The 20,791-nt window shown below is 45.5% G+C and overlaps 1 protein-coding gene across 2 annotated transcripts in view; it reads left to right on the top strand.

The window, feature by feature from the left end:
• Positions 1-17,236, top strand: part of slc16a2 (solute carrier family 16 member 2) — an 80,483-nt gene extending 63,247 nt beyond the window's left edge. For both annotated transcript variants that reach the window (XM_072505762.1, XM_072505761.1), the window contains 2 exons: positions 9,317-9,545; positions 13,568-17,236. In XM_072505762.1, coding sequence (XP_072361863.1) covers positions 9,317-9,545; positions 13,568-13,794 — 456 coding nt within the window. In that variant the 3' untranslated portion in view covers positions 13,795-17,236. The remainder of the gene's footprint in view (positions 1-9,316; positions 9,546-13,567) is intronic.
• The last annotated feature ends 3,555 nt before the right edge of the window (positions 17,237-20,791 follow it).

Here is a 20,791-nt window from a genome sequence, read left to right as displayed (position 1 = left end):
TCTGCAGAAGCCTACCATGGGGAACCTTATCAAATGCCTTACTAAAATCCATGTACACTACATCCACTGCTTTACCTTCATCCACATGCTTGGTCACCTCCTCAAAGAATTCAATAAGATTTGTAAGGCAAGACCTACCCCTCACAAATCCATGCTGACTATCCCTAATCAAGCAGTGTCTTTCCAGATGCTCAGAAATCCTATCCTTCAGTACCCTTTCCATTACTTTGCCTACCACCGAAGTAAGACTAACTGGCCTGTAATTCCCAGGGTTATCCCTAGTCCCTTTTTTGAACAGGGGCACGACATTCGCCACTCTCCAATCCCCTGGTACCACCCCTGTTGACAGTGAGGACGAAAAGATCATTGCCAACGGCTCTGCAATTTCATCTCTTGCTTCCCATAGAATCCTTGGACATATCCCATCAGGCCCGGGGGACTTGTCTATCCTCAAGTTTTTCAAAATGCCCAACACATCTTCCTTCCTAACAAGTATTTCCTCGAGCTTACCAGTCTGTTTCACAATGTCCTCTCCAACAATATCGCCCCTCTCATTTGTAAATACAGAAGAAAAGTACTCGTTCAAGACCTCTCCTATCTCTTCAGACTCAGTACACAATCTCCCGCTACTGTCCTTGATCGGACCTACCCACGCTCTAGTCATTCTCATATTTCTCACATATGTGTAAAAGGCCTTGGGGTTTTCCTTGATCCTACCCGCCAAAGATTGTTCATGCCCTCTCTTAGCTCTCCTAATCCCTTTCTTCAGTTCCCTCCTGGCTATCTTGTATCCCTCCAATGCCCTGACTGAACCTTGTTTCCTCAGCCTTACATAAGTCTCCTTTTTCCTCTTAACAAGACATTCAACCTCTCTTGTCAACCATGGTTCCCTCACTCGACCATCTCTTCCCTGCCTGACAGGGACATACATATCAAGGACACGTAGTACCTGTTCCTTGAACAAGTTCCACATTTCACTTGTGTCCTTCCCTGACAGCCTATGTTCCCAACTTATGCACTTCAATTCTTGTCTGACAACATCGTATTTACCCTTCCCCCAATTGTAAACCTTGCCCTGTTGCACGCACCTATCCCTCTCCATTACTAAAGTGAAAGTCACAGAATTGTGGTCACGATCTCCAAAATGCTCCCCCACTAACAAATCTATCACTTGCCCTGGTTCATTACCAAGTACTAAATCCAATATTGCCCCTCCTCTGGTCGGACAATCTATATACTGAGTTAGAAAAGCTCCCTGGACACACTGCACAAACACCACCCCATCCAAACTATTTGATCTAAAGAGTTTCCACTCAATATTTGGGAAGTTAAAGTCACCCCTGACTACTACCCTGTGACTTCTGCACCTTTCCAAAATCTGTTTCCCAATCTGTTCCTCCACATCTCTGCTACTATTGGGGGGCCTATAGAAAACTCCTAACAAGGTGACTGCTCCTTTCCTATTTCTGACTTCAACCCATACTACCTCATTAGGGTGATACTCCCCGAACTGCCTTTCTGCAGCTGTTATACTATCTCTAATTAACAATGCCACCCCCCCACCTCTTTTACCACCCCTTATCTTATTGAAACATCTATAACCAGGGACCTCCAACAACCATTTCTGCCCCTCATCTATCCAAGTTTCCGTGATGGCCATCGTAGTCCCAAGTACCGATCCATGCCTTAAGTTCACCCACCTTATTCCTGATGCTTCTTGCGTTGAAGTATACACACTTCAACCCATCTCCGTGCCTGCAAGTACTCTCCTTTGTCAGTGTTCCCTTCCCCACTGCCTAATTACACGCTTTGGCGTCCTGAATATCGGCTACCTTAGTTGCTAGACTACAAATCCGGTTCCCATTCCCCTGCCAAATTAGTTTAAACCCTCCCGAAGAGTACTAGAAAACCTCCCTCCCAGGATATTGGTGCCCCTCTGGTTCAGATACAACCCGTCCTGCTTGTACAGGTCCCACCTTCCCCAGAATGCGCTCCAATTATCCAAATACCTGAAGCCCTCCCTCCTACACCATTCCTGCAGCCACGTGTTCAACTGCACTCTCTCCCTATTCCTAGCCTCGCTATCACGTGGCACCGGCAACAAACCAGAGATGACAACTCTGTCTGTCCTGGCTTTTAACTTCCAGCCTAACTCCCTAAACTTGTTTATTACCTCCACACCCCTTTTCCTACCTATGTCGCTGGTACCAATGTGCACCACGACTTCTGGCTGCTCCCCCTCCCCTTAAGGATCCTGAAGACACGATCCGAGACATCCCTGACCCTGGCACCCGGGAGGCAACATACCTTCCAGGAGTCTCGCTCGCGACCACAGAATCTCCTATCTATTCCCCTAACCATTGAATCTCCTACAACTATTGCTTTTCTATTCTCCCCCCTTCCCTTCTGAGCCCCAGAGCCAGACTCAGTGCCAGAGACCTGGCCGCTAGGGCCTTCCCCCGGTAGGTCATCCCCCCCAACAGCATCCAAAACGGTATACTTGTTTTGAAGGGGAACGGCCACGAGGGTTCCCTGCACTGTCTGCCTGTTTGTTTTTTTCCCCCTGACTGTAACCCAGCTATTCTTGTCCTGTACCTTGGATGTGGTTACCTCCCTGTAACTCTTCTCAATCACCCCCTCTGCCTCCCGGATGATCCAAAGTTCATCCATCTTCAGCTCCAGTTCCCTAACACGGTCTTTGAGGAGCTGAAGTTGGGTGCACTTCCCGCAGGTATAGTCAGCGGGGACACCAATGGTATCCCTCACCGCCCACGTCCTACAGGAGGAGCATGCAACTGGCCTAGCCTCCATCCCCTCTTACCTGACAGAATATAGCTGCCCTGTGGACTAACTAGATCTCCGCCCTCCGACTCTGCTCCCAGTCAGCTACACTTTCTGTAAACTCCTGGCTCTCTTCTCACTCTTTGCGGAAATGTCGGAAACAAAATGAAAGGAGCACTTTACTCCCTCCTCACCTAACTCCCTCGGTCACCAAACTCTTACTATAGCACTCAAAATGCACCCAATTCAGCACTCAGTGCAAACAAAGTCTGCACTGTAGGGGATCACTTTTAAAAGAGTTGCACCTCACACAAAAACTGAGTGAAGAGGAAGAGATTGGGGCAGCATGGTGGCACAGTGATTAGCACTGCTGCCTCACAGCACCTGGGACCTGGGTTCAACTCCAGCCTTGAGTGACTGTGTGGAGTTTGAACATTCTCCCCGTGTCTGTGTGGGTTTCCTTCCGCCAGTGCTCCGGTTTCCTCCCACGGTCCAAAAATGTGCAAGTTAGGTGGATTGCCGTGCTAAATTGCACGTTAGTCTCCAAAGATGTGCAGGTTAGGTGGGCGACAGGATAGCGGGTATAGGGCAAGGGCCTAGGTAGGGTGCTCTTTCAGAGGGTCGGTGCAAACTCGATGAGCCAAATGACTGCGCTGTAGGGTTTTATGGTAAAGTTGCTGGGTCCGAGTACGAACAAAGTGAATATAAAAATATGACTGGGGCTCCAGGGCAGGGCCTGAATAGCCATGGGACCAGCGTTCAGTGATTTTTGCGAAATTTGGTGGCTTTAAAAGGGTTCTAACTGTACCAAGCTGGGATCAGTTACTATGTTTTTCACCAGAGAGTATGTTAGAACAGGAAATATCATCAACTTCCTGACACGAGAATTAATATATGTATAATATATAAATAGTTTTAGAATGTTGAATGGAAAATCATCAAACTCATTCAAGCAAGAGTAGATTCAGTTATCAATTTAACAAACTCCACCCCAGATTGTAATCAAGATCACATGTTCAAAGTCAGTGTGATAAGTCAAGAACAATAAGCGTAGTGAAATTCTTACAATGGGAGCCATTTTGAAAGTCAATATTCATGACTTTACAATCCCTGTATAATAATAATATAATAATTGCTTATTGTCACAAGTAGGCTTCAATGAGGTTACTGTGAAAAGCCCCTCATCGTCACATTCCGGCGCCTGTTCAGGGAGGCCGGTACGGGAATTGAACCCGCGCTGCTGGCATTGTTCTGCATTACAAGCCAGCTGTTTAGGCCACTGTGCTAAACCAGCCCAGACCATAAGAATGCAAGAATCAAAAGCAGGAGTATACTCCTTTTCATTTGAGTCTTCTCCACAATCCAATCCGATTATGGCCAATCCTTTGCCTCAACTCCACTTTCCTACTCGCTACCCATTTTCCTTGATTTCCTATTTGATTTCCTATTTCCTAAATGTAGTCGGTGCAGAATTATTAAGGTGAAATTGCTAGTTAAACTTTAAGATTTTTGATTTCTATTGCAGTATTAAAATTGTAAATACAGACAAATCCCATTTTTGATGGTATCATTTTACCAAAAATGCCGGTTTTACGGAATGAAGGTGATTGGGTTGTGAACTGAGAGTGGGCACTGGCTGTTCCCCTCAACCACATGAAATCACGAGAACACGCTTCCTTGTTCAATAATTTGTGGCGAGAAGCAGGGAGATGCGTTTTCATAAGGATCACCCTCATGTTGAACAGGAGTGAATTCCTGAATAGGTATTTTCCAAGTTCGATCAGATAGAACATAGAATTTACAATGCAGAAGGAGACCATTCGGCCCATCAGGTCTGCACCGACCCTTGGAAAGTGCACCCCACTTAAGCCCCATACCTCCACACCTCCACCCTATCCCCAGAACCCAGTCTAACCTTTTTGGACACTAAGCGCAATTTAGCGTGGCCAATCCACCTACCCTGTACATCTTTAGACTATGGGAGGAAACCGGAGCACCCGGAGGAAACCCACACAGACACGGGCAGAACGTGCAGACTCCGCACAGACAGTGACCCAAGCCGGGAATCGAACCTGGGACCCTGGCACTGTGAAGCAACCGTGCTAACCACTGTGCAACCATGCTGAGGTGATCTCTGAGGTGAGAGTGATTAAAGACATAGATGGGGAAAAATGATTGGCCAATGATAATCTAGCTGTGGAAGCACGGGGCTGGGAAATGAACAGATCTTGACAGAAGATTTCATCTACTTACCACTTAGTAACATCGACCCTGGGTCCCGCATTGCTAAGTAAGTAAAGTAGACTTTGGAACTTTGGCATAACCACTGTTTCAGGTTAAAACTTTTAGGTTATTTTATTATTATATATTTTTTCTTTTAAAAGATGCAATCACTGTCTTTACAGAAAAGTAAAAAGAGCTTGGTTCTGGATCCTTCTGGTTGGTTGAAGGGACCTTCAGGCCCAACTTGACAATCAATCTTCTTTTAAAAATCTGGTCTTCTTTAGATGTATTCGCTGGTTAGCTTGGTTGCTATGTACTATCTTTCCCATGTACCGAGCTGTGAGAGCTGGCTCTGCTGGCTGTCTCTGAGCTGACTCTGACTCCTCTTTAAATTCTGGTCTTCTTCAGATGTATTAACTGTTTTAGCTTGGCTGCTTTGCCCTGTCTCTTTCCCATGACCGAGCTGACTGTAAGCTGACTCTGCTTGCTTCTCTTGTTCCTTCTCTGCCTCTCTGCCCCTTTCTCAGGGTTTATATATTTTTCTAACAGTTATTAAGTTTTTATGACTTTATTGTAAAGTAACTTTTATTTCACTTGGATTGTAAAAGGTACCTTTAATCTGAATTTTTCTAACACGACTAAGTATTCATTTTGGGCATGGCCTCAGCCCATAGATCGTATTACATTGTTTCCTTTGTGATGTTCAAAATGCTTTGATTTCAAGAGAGGTGTGAATTTAGGTTCCTGGCATTTCTATAGTTTTATTATCGAATTGTGTCCCCCAGCTCATAATTTTGACTTTGATTTGGGTCTAATTTGTGTTCTTGTAGACAGGTTGTCTCCAGTTTTCTTTAATTTACCTGATTTCAGCAGAGCTTCACACCTATAATTGTCACCTAATTCAACTGACCCTTTATCCATTCTTTTCCATCTGCTTACTAAGATAGTTAATTTCAATGAAGGTGTGAAACATTGCTTTTAGCTGTATGCCAAATTCCACTTGGTTATGACTTGAAAGACCTGCCTGTTTTAAACATTTATCACCTAATTCAACTGAAAATTTTATCCATTCTTTTCCTGCTGCTTACTTGACTTCAGTGAAGGTGTGAAATATTGGCTTTTAGCTTTATACTAAAGATTCACTCGATTGTGACTTGAAAGATCTGCTGTTTTGTTTGCTAAGCCTGTTTGACCAAGGCTATCTGCATTTTACAATCCTCTCCTGGCAGCTGCTGTTAACCCTTCGTGGGATTTTTCCCTGTATCCTCTCATGTTTCTCTCAGACCAGATATTGCCAGACTTCCATGTTTCAAATGACACATCTTTCCATATTTTCAATTATAACCCCCACCCCCTTCCCTTCATATTTGGATCCGTGAGAAGGAATTGTCAGCACACATGCAGGGATCATAATGGCGGACAGTGGAATGTTATCTTAAAGACTTTGTCAGACAATGAGGAGCACCAGAGCTCATCTCACAGAAAGTTGTCATCATCCTCCATCCCATGGACAAGAACCACTGATACTGTCAACCCAGGGCCAACACCCTGTGGTGATGCTCGTAGGATACTTGGAGGGAGTGGTGTGGTAATGGGAAGGAGTGGAAAGATAGGAGGAGGGAAGGGGTGGAAGGACTAAGGTAGAGGGAAAGGTGTGATGGGGGGGGGGGAAGACTATGCACAGGATGGTGGAACTGCTGGTGGCCTGGCCTCCTAGTTGGTAATTCGGGAGGTGATGAGGTTGACCCGTTTGTGGCGGTCCTGGATCACACATTATGCGGACTAACATGCCAGCTCGGGAACCTCGCCTGGATCTTCCTGGAAACCATCATCATCCTCCTCGTCAAATGAGGCTTGCCGTTCTTCCGTTCTTCCTCCTCTTCTAGCATGTCACCCCATTGCTGCACGACGTTGTGGAGCATGCAGCAGACCACTATGATGCTCGAGACCCTCTGGATCGCCCCACCGGAGTGGTTCAGGCATCAGAAGCGCATCTTCAGAACGCCGATGCATCACTGGATGACTCTCCTGGTTGCTGAGTGAGCGCCATTATAACGGTTCTCCGCCTCAGTATGAGGCTTTCTCACAGGTGTTGTTAACCATGACCTCAGTGGTTAACCTTTGTCGCCCAGTCACCAACTCCTCACCCGAGAGATCGCCTCGAAGGTGCCAAGAACTGATGAGTGTGGCAGGATGTACGCATTGTGCAAGCTATCTGGATATCGATGCAGACATGCATGATGTGCAGTTGGTGGTGGCACACCAACTGCGCATTCATGGAGTGGACGCCCTTCCTGTTAATGAAGGGCACCCCATGCCGAACCAGTGCTCGAAGGGTGTCATGTGTGCCACCAATCGCCCATGGACCTGGGACATATCAGTGATGGTGGAAAATCCTGCCTCTCGGGCATCCTGTTGGGCCTGGTCCAGGCTGAAGGTAATGTATGTAGATGTCCGGTGCATAGGGCATCCTGTATAGCACAGATGTACCTGCACGCGGAGGTCCCACACAGGGTCTCTCGCGAGTCTTGGTTTGAGCCAGGTGCATATAAGTTGAGGCCGCCGCCCCCCCCCCCCTTCCCCCGGGGTCCCTTTTGAGATGATGTAGTCTATATTGCATCTCTGTGATGTGGGGAGCTTCTCTCCTCATCACCCAGCCCTGCCAATTGAGGTACCGGTGGCTGCTGCAACTGGTGGTAGCGATGGTGTGGCCCCTGCTCTATTTCTCCCAGTGCAGCCGACTGTGGGTCTACTCACTGGGTGAGCCTTGTGCGCTCCCGCCAGAATGGTGGCAACTGGTTGTAAGGTGGAGACGTTCGTACTGTGCAGGCATGTGGCGCGAAGCTAGGAGACTGATCTGGGGGTGAGTGAGGGATGTGTGCGCTTGCTGGGACCTTAGCTGTGGTGTGATGTGTAGCCTGGGTTTTATACATACAAGTTGTGACAGAGAGCTCATCCGGCTTCTTGGCCGGCGACGGGATGGATGGATGGGAACAGGAGTGTGGTGGACCTGCAGGGCTTGGAGTCAGCTCATGATCCTCAGGAGTGGGCTAGCTGATAATGTCACTGGTGAGGTAAACATTCTGAGAGGGGCTGTGAGCCAAAGAGGGTTCCAATGGCCCAGTGCATGTGTCCTTTTTTGGGGCTGAGCTATGCTACTTCCCTGCTTCCTCTGTTACGAGGCTGCGCTTCTAAGGAGTGCATGGAGAGTCCAACACCTGGTGGGCTGGTGTCTGAGCACAGCCATGCCCAAGCCTTGATGATGCTGCTGGGGTATGAGGGCGTCCAGAGGGGAGGGCAGCGTGGGTTGCCACATGACCAGTATCCCTCAGAGCATTTGTAGGGTTCTGTGAGCAGTTAGTAGTCTCAACGCTGAGGAGCCTATAAGCAGCTAAGTGAGTGGGATGGGTTTAAATGAATTTATAGTATCAATGGGGGTCTCAGCCAAGGTATCCTGATCCCAGGGGAACACCCATAGTCCACACACTTGCAACCAACTTGTGTCCCACTACTCCCTGAGGTACAGGCTTACACCCCCCACCAAGCCCAAAAAGTTTCAAAAGTTTGTTTTCCTTCATTCTCCCCCTCAACTGCTGTGGTGCCTGGGTCCCGCTTGCAAATACTTGCACCAAATCATGCCCGTGTGACTCCTGAGTGTGAGGTGGTAGAGCATAACTGGAGGGGGGGGGGGGGGGGGGGGGGGAGAGAATCGAGGTTCCAGCCGTTAATCAGATTTAGATACATGGAAATCGCTGCCATTGACGACGGAGGATCCGAGCATCGCAATGGGTTTGGCACCTGGTGTCGATCCCGTTTTTCAGGCAACGCTCCATTCTCTGCCCAAACAGGAATCCCAATACCCAAGTCGGGCAATTGGGAACCCACCTCCAGATTGGCACAGGATCAGCTGTGATCCCCGATAAAATCAAATAGCTTGCCAACATTTACTTTTTACTAGTTGTTGCAGTAGCAGAGATAGCATAAAAGGTGCTGTGGGTATAAACTGTTGAGAAATATTATAAACCTTGTCAATTGTTAGTGTGAATGAGCCAACGTGAAAAAATATTGTACAAGAAAAAGCTATAAGTTAAAGTGATTGTTCAATGAAAGATCTATGCCTCAATTCTTTTTCTTGTCGCTTCCATGCAGCACAGACTTTTGTGAAGGTGCTTTATTAAGTGTATAGCTGTTTAATGATAATGTACCGTACTAATTTGGCTATTATTTTTAATCTAAGATGTTCACTTTAGTACATTCATTTCTGATGAATAATGGCTTAACTGGAAGTAATTCTTTTGTTTCCCACTTGTAGGTGGCATCTTTTTGGATGTTAGGACTTATGTCCATCACAATACCACTGTGCAATGCTTTTGAAGGTGTCATTGTTGTCTGTATTTTCCTGGGACTCTGTGATGGCTGTTTCATCACCATTATGGCCCCTATTGCTTTTGAGCTTGTTGGACCTCTGAAGGCATCACAGGCTATTGGCTTCCTTCTGGGACTTATGGCTATTCCTATGACTGCAGGACCACCCATTGCAGGTTGGTGACAAACAGAAGTGGCATTTGTTTCAACACTTATTTCTTGATAGGTAGCCTAAGACGAGTGTAAAATTGAGATACATTTAGGGTTGGAGTAAAATCTAGGGTTGGAGTAAAAAGACACAAGATATTCACATCTTCTGTTACATTTTTTTTTAAAGTTCTTAATCCCCATTTTCTTTTTAACACTCAAGTAGAATCCAAAAAATTTAGGTAAGATTTATTTAATCTGAAATGCCCAGGCATCATTTGAAGGAATTTCCAATCTCTGTATTTGGAATTTAAGCTATTCCACGAACCAATGATAATGCCTCAGAACAAGAATGGAAGCTGCTTTAAGATTTTGTACATTGGTTATTCACTTAAGTAACCATGAAATTATATAACACCTTCAATAGAAACAGAAAAGGCTGGAGGTCAAGCTTGAGCTACTCGTTCCTAAATCCTGACACCCACTTGAGCAGGCAGGAGGGGGAAACAGAAACTGCTGGAAACACTCGATGGGTTGGGCAGCCTTTGTTAAGGGAACAGGTAAACTAATGGGCCAGATAATAATAATCACGTATGGTCACAAGTAGGCTTCAATGAAGTTACTGTGGAAAGCCCCTAGTCGCCACATTCCGGCGCCTGTTCAGGGAGGCCGGTACGGGAATTGAACCCGCGCTGCTGGCATTGTTCTGCATTACAAGCCAGCTGTTTAGCCCACTGTGCTAAATGTGGCTGAGAAAATAATGGCACAGGAACAATGCCCTTAATGAGCAATTCAGTCAGCAGGTTGTGCTGAGGGAGGGATGACCCTTGAATTGTGCTGGCCAGTTTGCATCACTCCATTATTATCTTTTCAAAACAGCATCTCATCCATAACAACAACACGATTTTCATGAAGTTGCTGATTTGCGCATTAATTGCCCGGTTAACTCACCACAGGAAGTTATGTCCTGTAATTAATAGCATCCTATTAACATGACAATTGTCAACAACTGCCAATCAACCTCTCTTCACCAGAAAATGTTAAATTATAATGGGAATCTCGTTCCTTCAGGTTGTGACTGGTTATAGATTTTTAAAATGTCAGATCTCTAAAAGTTGAGAAAACGTTCTCGCTGTCACATTTCTCATTCTCTTTGAATGCAACTTTTCCTTTTCCTCAGTTTAATTTTCACTTTAATTGACCATCCTTCTCAGTGCTTCGTCTGTTTATTCCCCATTCCTTTCAACCCCCCTTGGTAAAGGAGATACCGTTTGGGCCGTTGTTCATCAGTGTCACTGCTGACCTGTTCTCGCTGCGTTGTTATCACATCGCACTTCCAGAAATTGCTAGGAGCAAGTCAGAGAAACAGCTGCCCTGTTCCAGCCACATCTGGCCTGTTGTTTCCAAAGGTCCATATGGCTGAAATCCGAACATCCGTTATCTGTCCGATCTGTTTTGAGTGCGAGCAATATATTTCCTGTTCTTGTCTCGGATTTCCAGCATCTGCAGTCTTCTTTGCTTCGTTGTTGGGTATCTATGTGGGCTGTCTGCAGTGACCCAAAAAGACAGCCTTAGGAGAGAGGGCAGTATCATGAAGGTGAATTCGAGGCACCCCATTTGTACTGGGGAGCATCTACACAATTCAAGTACCATTTTAAAGTCATGGTTCCGGTCCTTATTTTTTATAGAATATTTGATTATACGCTTATAGCCAAGTAGCAAAAGTTACAACAATTTGGGAATTAGAGAACTAGAATTGGTTATAATCTAGGACATACAGGGCGGCTCGATAGCGCAGTGGTTAGCACTGCTGCCTACAGCGCTGAGGACCCGAGTTCGATCCGGGCCCCGGGTCACTGTCTGTGTGGAGTTTGCACATTCTCCTTGTGTCTGCGTGGGTTTCACCCCCACAACGCAAAGATGTGCAGGTTAAGGGGATTGGCCAGGCTAAATTGCCCCTTAATTGGAAAGAATATAATTGGGTACTCCAAATTTATTTTTAAAATAAATAATCTAGGACATACTCTTGAAAAATTTACTTAGGCAACTTCCCTTCTTGGAGGAGAATGGAATAGGCATGTTAAAATTGGCCTTTGACAGGAATGAAAGAGTGGCCAATTCGAATTAGCCCACATTTTTACAATGCACCACATTCCATTTTCTAGCCATTAGAAAAGAAGATCGCATAGGGTACAAAACGGGATTCACTATTGTCCACTTTGCACTACTACCAAGAACTAACTTCGCTCCCAAGAATTTCCAATGGCAGGCACACAGATGGATGTAAATACACACACTCCAAACAGTGAGGATGGTCAGACTCTGTCACCAGTGTGATATAGAAAACAAAATCCACACTGAAACAGCCTATCCATTCTTCTGGAAAATTGCCTAATTACTCAAAGTAGAGGAATGTCAAAGGTTACGGGGAATGTGCACGTGTAGAAAAACAGCGGCACCAACATGGAGAGGCTGAATGACATGTTTCATTGTAGGATTAGCCACGTCTGATGCACATTTAAATACGCTTTAAAAATCCATTGGCTGCAATGTAGGATCGGTATAGGAATGGACAAGGTGTCTCATTCGTCCTCCTTGCCTTTGAGGCAGGGACTAGACTCCATTTGATAGCATGCCCAATACCCAGGAATTCATCGTGTGGGAGCAATCACAGCCTGAATCTGTGGTGCGGAATGGCCAGTTCTACCAAATTTTAATGTTCATGCAATTGGTCTAACTTCCAGCAGTAGGCACCCAGAGTAGAATCTAGGTACGTCCTTGGAGGAAATAATAAAAATAAAATAGTTTAATAGATGAAACATCTGAGCCACTCCCACAGATATTCCATCAGCTTTATTTCCAGAACACTTACATTTTCCTTCGTTCACTTTCGTTCTGTAGAAGTGTTACGGGCCAGGGTTTAGAGAATCCCATAGTGTACTATGGAGTTCACCTGACCCACAACTTTTAATAGATTGTGGTTATGGGGAGCACAAGGGCCTACTTTACAGGTGTGATGCAACAGAGATCTAAAGTACTTTTAAAACAAAACCATGTTTATTTATGAATCCAGTTAACACTTTATAAACCCACAGTAAATATGTTAACAACTATCAACACCAATAATCCCCACAGATACAATATTCTATAAGTAACCCTTCATAACCTTCCTAACAACATCCCTATATTAAACCCTTTTCAAAGAAAGACAGCAGGTTTAAATTCTCTACAGAAACAGGTATGACTTTGAAATCCTCAAATGAGCTGAAGACAGTCTGTAGCTTTTAGAGAGAGATTATTATACAGCTGCTTGCTTTGCCTGCAGCTATCCAGCTCTGAAAACGAAACTAAAACACCCTGCAGCTGCCTGCTCAAAAACGAAAGTGAAAGACAGTCAGCCCAGCTCCACCCACACTCTGACATCACTGCAGCTATTTGATAAACACCCATTTCTTAAAGGTACTCTCACATGACAGAAGAGTCGTAGGGACTCAAAGTGTTACCTCAGTTTCTATATCCACAGATGCTGCCAGACCTGTTGAGTTTATCCAGTATTTTCTGTTTTTGTTTAATTTTCCTGGTCATTGTGCTGTTTCACCTTTTCATTCAGGATTTTAAGTTTTTTTTAATAGAATAAACAACTTGTAGTTACGCCTCTTATTCTCTTTTAAGCTTGGGGAAAGATTATAGGTCAAATTAACCGACAGGGAAAAAAAAACTTTGTTTTCAGTGAACATTATCATTGTTGTTTTTTTGCAAAATTATTTCAATTTGACAGATGCAATGTTTTATGGTTCCATTAAATTGAGTATCAGTTTTACATCAAATTCAGTGCTCAGGACTGAAGGAACGGGGAACGGGGGGGATGATCACTGATATTGTTTGGATTTGTATAGACCCCGCCAGCTCACACATTCATTACTTGACTAAGCAATGTTGCCAGAACTGTGTCTTTCCAGATAGATTAATGGATTATTAAATTTAAGCTCCAGCTTTGATGTTGAAGTTTAATACTAACTTGCTTAATCTTTGGCCTGTTTACTCCATGCAGGAATTCTGTTTGATTGCTTAGGCAACTATCGAATGGCCTTTTACTTGGCTGGAATTCCACCGATCGTCGGGGGATCAGTTTTGTTCTTTGTCCCTCTAATCCACAACCGGATTCGCCAGAGACAAGAGAAGGAAGAGCCTGGCACTGACAGGATGTTGTTGGCTTCTGAAGGTGTATTAAATGGGGAAGTGCTCCCTGGCAACTCTAATACAGACGTGCCTGCATAGACAGTGATGCCAACCTACCCTCTCCTATTCCAGAATGGCATCCTTACCAGCACACACCGTGATATTTCCATTCAACATATTTATGTAGTCCAAAATAATGTTTTCCCACATTTACAATGTGAGGATTAGATGTACAGCATAACAAACGCCATGAAGGCAGGAGGGTGCAAATCTGAAACTTGGCTAAGGTGTTTAAAGATAAGGCACCAGGTTTATACCTGCATTGTAAGTGCCACATTGAATTTAGTCACAGACTAGTTGCGGTGATAATAATTAGCGAGAAATTATTCCAGCAGATACATTGCAAAATCCATGGAATTAAAATCGTGTAGTTTAAGAAAAAAGTCATGATGCATGATCATAAAAAACTAATTTTTAAATATTTTTCCTTTTAGCAGGAGCTCTTAAAATTAATGAGTGCTCATTATAGTGCATGGGGAAAGAGCAGATTGTAAAGGATTACAGTTTTCGTACCTTAATTGGGTACCATCCTCGACCACTAGAACTTTTGGGGTTAGGACAGGAGACAGCACAAGAGTTGTTAATAAGAGTAAATTTGGTCATTGAATATTCAACTGATTTCTTGGTCAAATGCTCATTTTTGTGCCTACTTTCCTGTCTGAATGGTAGAGTATACAGGACAGTTGCACACCTATACAAATCATTACTGCCCCAATCTTCTTGCAGTAATGTGTTTGACCAATTGCTCCTGGCAACAGCTGATATGACTCTGACTCAAGCAGTTTCACCTCCTCAATGTCCATTACCTCTATAACACCACTTCCCAAACTCCTTTCTGTCAGTCTTTGCCAGCCTCTGCCTGTGTCAAGTCGGCGCACCAACATCCCGCGCCCGCTTGGCACTTAAAAAAGTATTTTCCAATGCTAAAGAGCACTGTGTTCCCCGTGCCGTTTGGTGGAATTAATTCAGTGGATCCAGGGCATTCCCATCAGTGCCTCAGGATTGGGCAGTCTCCTCCCCACCGTCGCCATTGCTGCTCAGGAGAGGGGAAGTTTGCGATCCCAAATGTGACCTCTGCCCCCATTCTGGGGGTCGTGACCCACGGTTTGGGAACCACTACTTTATAGGGTCCTCCAGTATGTGGTGACTGCAAATAAATAAGAGCTTGATCAGCATCTTTCTTTATTCGTCCTCCACACACACCACAGTCTCACCTGTCCATCAAGCAAAACACTGTGATCCAGCATGTGTGATATTGAGTCCCTTGGCATTCAGGATTCTTCTATGTGAAGCACCACAACTCAAATTGTTGTAGGCTTCCCAAAGACTGTAGGGAGTGTGTAATGGACTGTGTTAAAAGACTTTTCTTTTGCAATTGAATGCATGTATCAATATTTTGTATCGAAGCTCCTATTCTCAGTTTGAATAACATTCATGAACCACATACCTACAAACAGGATTGGAATTCAAAGGGGTGAAAGTTACAGCTTTAGGGGCTGTTTAGCACAGGGCTAAATCACTGGCTTTGAAAGCAGGCCAGCAGCACGGTTCGATTCCCGTAATAGCCTCCCCGAACAGGCGCCGGAATGTGGCGACTAGGGGCTTTTCACAGTAACTTCATTTGAAGCCTACTTGTGACAATAAGCGATTTTCATTTCATGTTACAGTTGTACAAAAGCTCTGGGTAAACAGCATCTGGAGTACATTCAGTTCTAGACACCACACCTTAGGAAGGATACACTGATCTTGGAGGGTATGCAGTGCAGATTCAGCAGAATTACACCAGATTAATAGATGACCAGATGCATAGACTGAGCTGGCATTTACTTAAGTTTAGAAAATTAAAGTATTACCCACTTGAGATCTTTAAGAATATTAAGAATTTAAGAGGTTAGATGGAGATCAATATTTTCCCCCTTATCACAGTCTTACACCTCCATTCAATCTCCTCCTATAGCTTCTCTAACCCTTGAGCATTTGCTGCTAGCTAAGCAAATATCCTGCACATTCAATTGATATCAGTTCTCCACAGTTGTGATACTCGATTGAAGACATATCTGTGCTGTGCCAGTTATGTTTCGTTAGCCCGGTTGCTTGTCATTTAATTTTTTTTGTCTTTTAGTGTGCTATTTCATTGTAAAGCAGGGAAAGGCAAGATCAGTGATCACTGCACAATTAGCGCACAAATCTCTGGAGAATCAGACTACATCAGTAAAATGATTTTGACACGCATGTTTTCTTTGTCAAGGAATATCCTATTTGTTTTGTTCACAAATAAGTATCAATTATTTTATACCTGAGCTCATTAAAATATATGAAACTTCCCATTGGATCCACACAGACAGTGACCCAAGCCGGGAATCGAACCTGGGACCCTGGAGCTGTGAAGCAACTGTGCTATCCACTATGCTACCGTGCTGCCCACAAGTCGACTCTGGTGGGATCCTATTCCGTTAGGCGTAACTTACCTGACGTTTGTGGATCTAAACAGTCGGCTTTTGTGCCAGTTGTAATTTTGTGGGCAGATATACTAAAGCTATTGAAACTTTACTTCTAGGCTGCAGGTGTAAATTCACAGCCACTAAATTTTGCCTCCGCTTTGAGGACTATTCTAAAAACTCTGATACTGGATATCAGATTTTGGTGCCATTTTGAGTCAATCCAAACCAATAACCTGGTGGCACAAACTACAAATCATCCAATGACACAAGCTGCTATTTTTAATCTGTGGCCAATAGTACTTTTGACGATTTTGCTTCTGTCGGACATATCAAAGGCTTCCAGTTACTGATTATCTCAATTCCAGCCAATCACAGCTGACATTACAATTGAATTGGAATATCCCAGCACAAACAACAAAGTGCGAATGTTGCTGAAAACCTGATGAGGGGGCAGGAAGAAAAGTAAGTTTTTACTGCAACTAATTCCCGAACGCATGCAAATTACGCGTAATATGGGAAGCGTCCTCGCCAACTGTCCCAGTAGCTGTGTCTCAGCTCATTTACCTCTTTTGGATATGTTTGTTCCGCAAGAAAGACTCTTTTATTCCTTTTCCTTTGTTTGAGATATATCTCTCCCGCTTTTTATTTGATCTCCACATTTATTTCCAAATGTCAGAACAGGTGAAATGACTAAAGCCGGTTTTGTATTGGAACCAGCTTCTAGGAGATTTATCTTGATCAGTTCCCTTTCACTTCCCACAGTAAAGCATTGATGTTGGTGTTCAGCTTCCTCTTGCTCTAGCTGGAATCAGAGGATACTCACCAAGCATAGAGTTCTGACTTAATAAGTGGTAGCACCGTCTAAATCCTTTGAATGTGTTATAAATAACTTTTTGCACAGAGATTTATAGTATTTACATCTTCCAAAACAAGTTGAAAATTCTTCACCAGTATTTATACACAAGTGAGATTGTCAAATGATGATTTAAGGATATCTTTATATAAAGTACAAAATAAACATTGAAACCTATAAAATGAAATGATTGTGTTTTATTTTACACCTTCAAATAATAGCCCAGTTGCCACTTATATTTGACACAATAAACATTGACTGTAGTTATTAGGAATACTCAGCTACAAATTCTGAGGGTCAGGCCAAAGTGAGTTGTGGGGTGCGATTTTCCCACCACGAAGCACCCGGCGCCGATCCCGTTGTGCTGGGTGCACAGCCGGAGAGGTTAAAAACAGGTTTCAAGCCAGCGCCAAGCCATGCACGATGCACCCGACCCACCTCCCCCGGCGTGAATTAGTACCGGTCTCCAAAAACGGAGACAAGATGTGATGGCCACACCGGGGAGTTCGGAGGCCATTGGAGCCTCGGATGGTTAGAGACAGGGCAGGGCAAATCCCCGGCAGTGCCTCTGGTACACATGCAGTACAAGCATTGCACCCCTGGCAGTGCCTGGCTGACAGGTTGGCACTGCCAAAGGATGGGGCCTGAGGGAGTCCATGCCATTAAAAGGGGTGTGGTGGGGGGGGGGGGGGCAGTGAAAGGGGCTTATGAGGGACTTTAGGTCCCCACTGCAGAAAATAAATTTTAAGTAGAATTCTCCAGGGGAAAAATAATTCTTTACTCGTTTATGGATGTGGCCATCGCTGGCTAGGCCAGCATTCATTGCCCATCCCCGAGGGCATTTAATAGTCAGCCACATTGCTGTGGATCTGGAGTCACATGTAGGCCAGACCAGGTAAGGACGACAGATTTCCTTCCCTAAAGGACATTAGTGAATCGCGTGGAGCACAATCGATTCCAATGAAAAACGGTGCGGGATTCGCCGGGTCTGTGGTCGACACTCGGGAGGCTGACAAGCTGCAGCCGCAAATACACATTGCACTCCCCACACACATTACAATCCCCGCACACACTCATCCCGGCCAACAAGATGGCACTGGTTCTGCTGGAGCATGGCCATACAGCTCATGGGTCGGCAGGGGCCAGAGGGCACACAGGGGGGTGCCCTGGAGGGACACCTATACAACCCGTGGCACTAGGTTCAAAATGGGCTGTTAGCGGTGTGCGCAGCTGCATGGCTGCCTTGCCGGCTGAGGCAATGGTGTTCCCTGCCCGGCCACACCGACCCCACCTGCTGGCTACCCCCCACCACTGATGTTGCATTCCTTCAGGAAACGCATCTTTGTGTGAGAGATTGCGCAAAGCTTAGGTTCACCAGGTGTTTTACTCCAGTTTTGACAGCAAAGTTAGAGGGAACTGTAATTTTGATTAACAAAAGAATACAGTTCTCCTCCTTAAATATAATCACAAACCCTGGTGGATGCTATACAATAGTTAGTGGCACACTTTTTCAAACCCCTGTAGTTTTGGTGAACATTTACGCCCCTAAGTGGGATGATACAAAATTTATAACATCTTCCCTTCCTAAACTAGACACCCGCCATCTTATTTTCAGAGGTGATCTAAGCTGTGCAATAGATCCAAAGCTGCATCGCTCAAGTCCAAAGATTTTGGCCCTCTCTGGCGTTTCCACAGCTCTTTCCACCTTTATGACTCAAATGGGTTGTGTGGACCCTTGGCGTTTCCTCCACCCGGTCACAAGGGACTTTTGCCTACTTCTCTTACTTTCAGTGTTGGCTTTTCTCGACACTTGATCGTCACACAAGCAATGTGACCGGGTGATAAATACTGCAATGAGTATTCCTCTCCTTGTAAAGAACAGTTGACCAAGGATCAAAGACAATTGGATACTTCTTCCAAACGCAACAGAATTCAAGGCTACATGGCAATGTTTTTAGAAGCTTCATTAACATTAGGATCCTGAACTTTGGTGGGTTCTCCTGTTTTAGTGCCGTATCTTTGGTTGGAGCTCCTGGAGAAACAGCTGTCAACGGAGGGTTGTGCCGAAACTATGGCGGATCAGTTGAGCTGATGCAGATATTTCATTTGAGCAGATGTGTATGAGTATTCTAGGACTACGTATTCTTTTTTTAAATAAACAATTTTAATGAGGTATTTTTGGCATTACAAACAGCAACAGTATAAAAACAATGTTCCAAAGAACAATAGACAGCGCAATCACCGATTCCCATCCTGCCAAGACCCGCCTAATTGACCCCCTATTCTAGGCTATCCTACCCCCCCACCCCCCCCCCCCCCCACCCCTCACGCTGACGATTAATTCTCCGCGACAAAGTCGATGAATGGTTGCCACCTCCAGGCGAACCCTAACAGTGACCCTCTCAAGGCGAACTTAATCTTCTCTAGTCCGAGAAAGCTCGCCATGTCAGTTAGCCAGGTCTCCGACTTCGGGGGCTTGGAGTCCCTCCAAGCTAGCAGTAGCCGTCACCGGGCTACCAGGGAAGCAAAGGCCAGAACATCTGCCTCTTTCTCCTGCTGGATTCCCGGGTCTTCCGACACCCCGAAAATCGCTACCCCTGGATTCATTGCCACCCTTGTTTTCAATACTCTGGACATGACGCCCGCAAACCCCTGCCAATATCCCCGAAGTTTTGGACACGCCCAGAACATGTGAACATGGTTCGCTGGTCCTCCCGCCCAAAGAATCTACTCATCCGGGCCACTGTCACCTGGGCCCGGTGGACCACCTTGCATTAGACAAGCTGAGCCTTACGCATGTTGTGGTCGCGTTGACTCTGCTCAACACGTCCGCCCATAAGGCATCCTCCATCTCACCATCAAAGCTCCTCCCACTTAAGCTTCAGCTCCTCGGTCTGCATCTCCTCCACCCCCATGAGTTGTTTGTAGATGTCCGAGACGCTCCCCTCCCCCATCCATCCCCGAGACACTACCCGATCCTGGATCCCCCTTAGCGGCAGGAGTGGGAAGGATGATACCTGCTTCCGCAGAAAGTCCCGCACCTGTAAATATCTAAATTCGTTCCCTTTGCCAACCCAAACTTCTCCTTCAGTGCCCTCAAGCTAGGGAAGCTTCCCTCTAAAAACAAGTCCCCCATTTTCTCAATTCCTGCCCTTCGCCATACTCTGAACCCCCCACCCAAGCTCCCTGGGGCAAACCAGTGATTGTCACATATTGGGGACCAGACCGATGCTTCCACTGCTCCAGTGTACCTCCTCCACTGACCCCAGATTCTCAGGTCCGCCACCACTACGGGGCTGGTGGAGTACCTCGCCGGCGGGAATGGCAGAGGTGCCGTTATCAATGCCCCCAGACTGGTGCCCTACACGAATCTGCCTCCATCTGTTCCCAAACCGACCCCGCCCCCACAACCCACTTCCTTATCATGGCTGTGATAGCCGCCCAGTAATAATTGCTAATATTCGGCAGCGCAAGCCCCCCCCCCTCCAGCCAATCCACTCGAGCATCACCTTCTTCACTCGCGGGGACTTACCCGCCCACACAAAGCCGAGGATGATTTTATTAACCCTCTTAAAAAAGGACCGCGGGATGAAAATTGGGAGACACTGAAATCCGAACAGAAATCTCGGTAGGGCCGTCATTTTGACCGTCTGTACTCACCCAGCTAACGTCAGCGGGAGCGCATCCCATCTCCAGAACCCGCCCTTCATCTGTTCAACCAACCGGGACAAGTTCACCTTGT

The sequence above is a fragment of the Scyliorhinus torazame genome, chromosome 5 (assembly GCF_047496885.1).
Source record: "Scyliorhinus torazame isolate Kashiwa2021f chromosome 5, sScyTor2.1, whole genome shotgun sequence".
Taxonomy (NCBI): domain Eukaryota; kingdom Metazoa; phylum Chordata; class Chondrichthyes; order Carcharhiniformes; family Scyliorhinidae; genus Scyliorhinus; species Scyliorhinus torazame.
The sequence above is the reverse complement of the archived record's forward strand: the minus strand, read 5'-3'. Positions and strand labels throughout refer to the sequence as shown.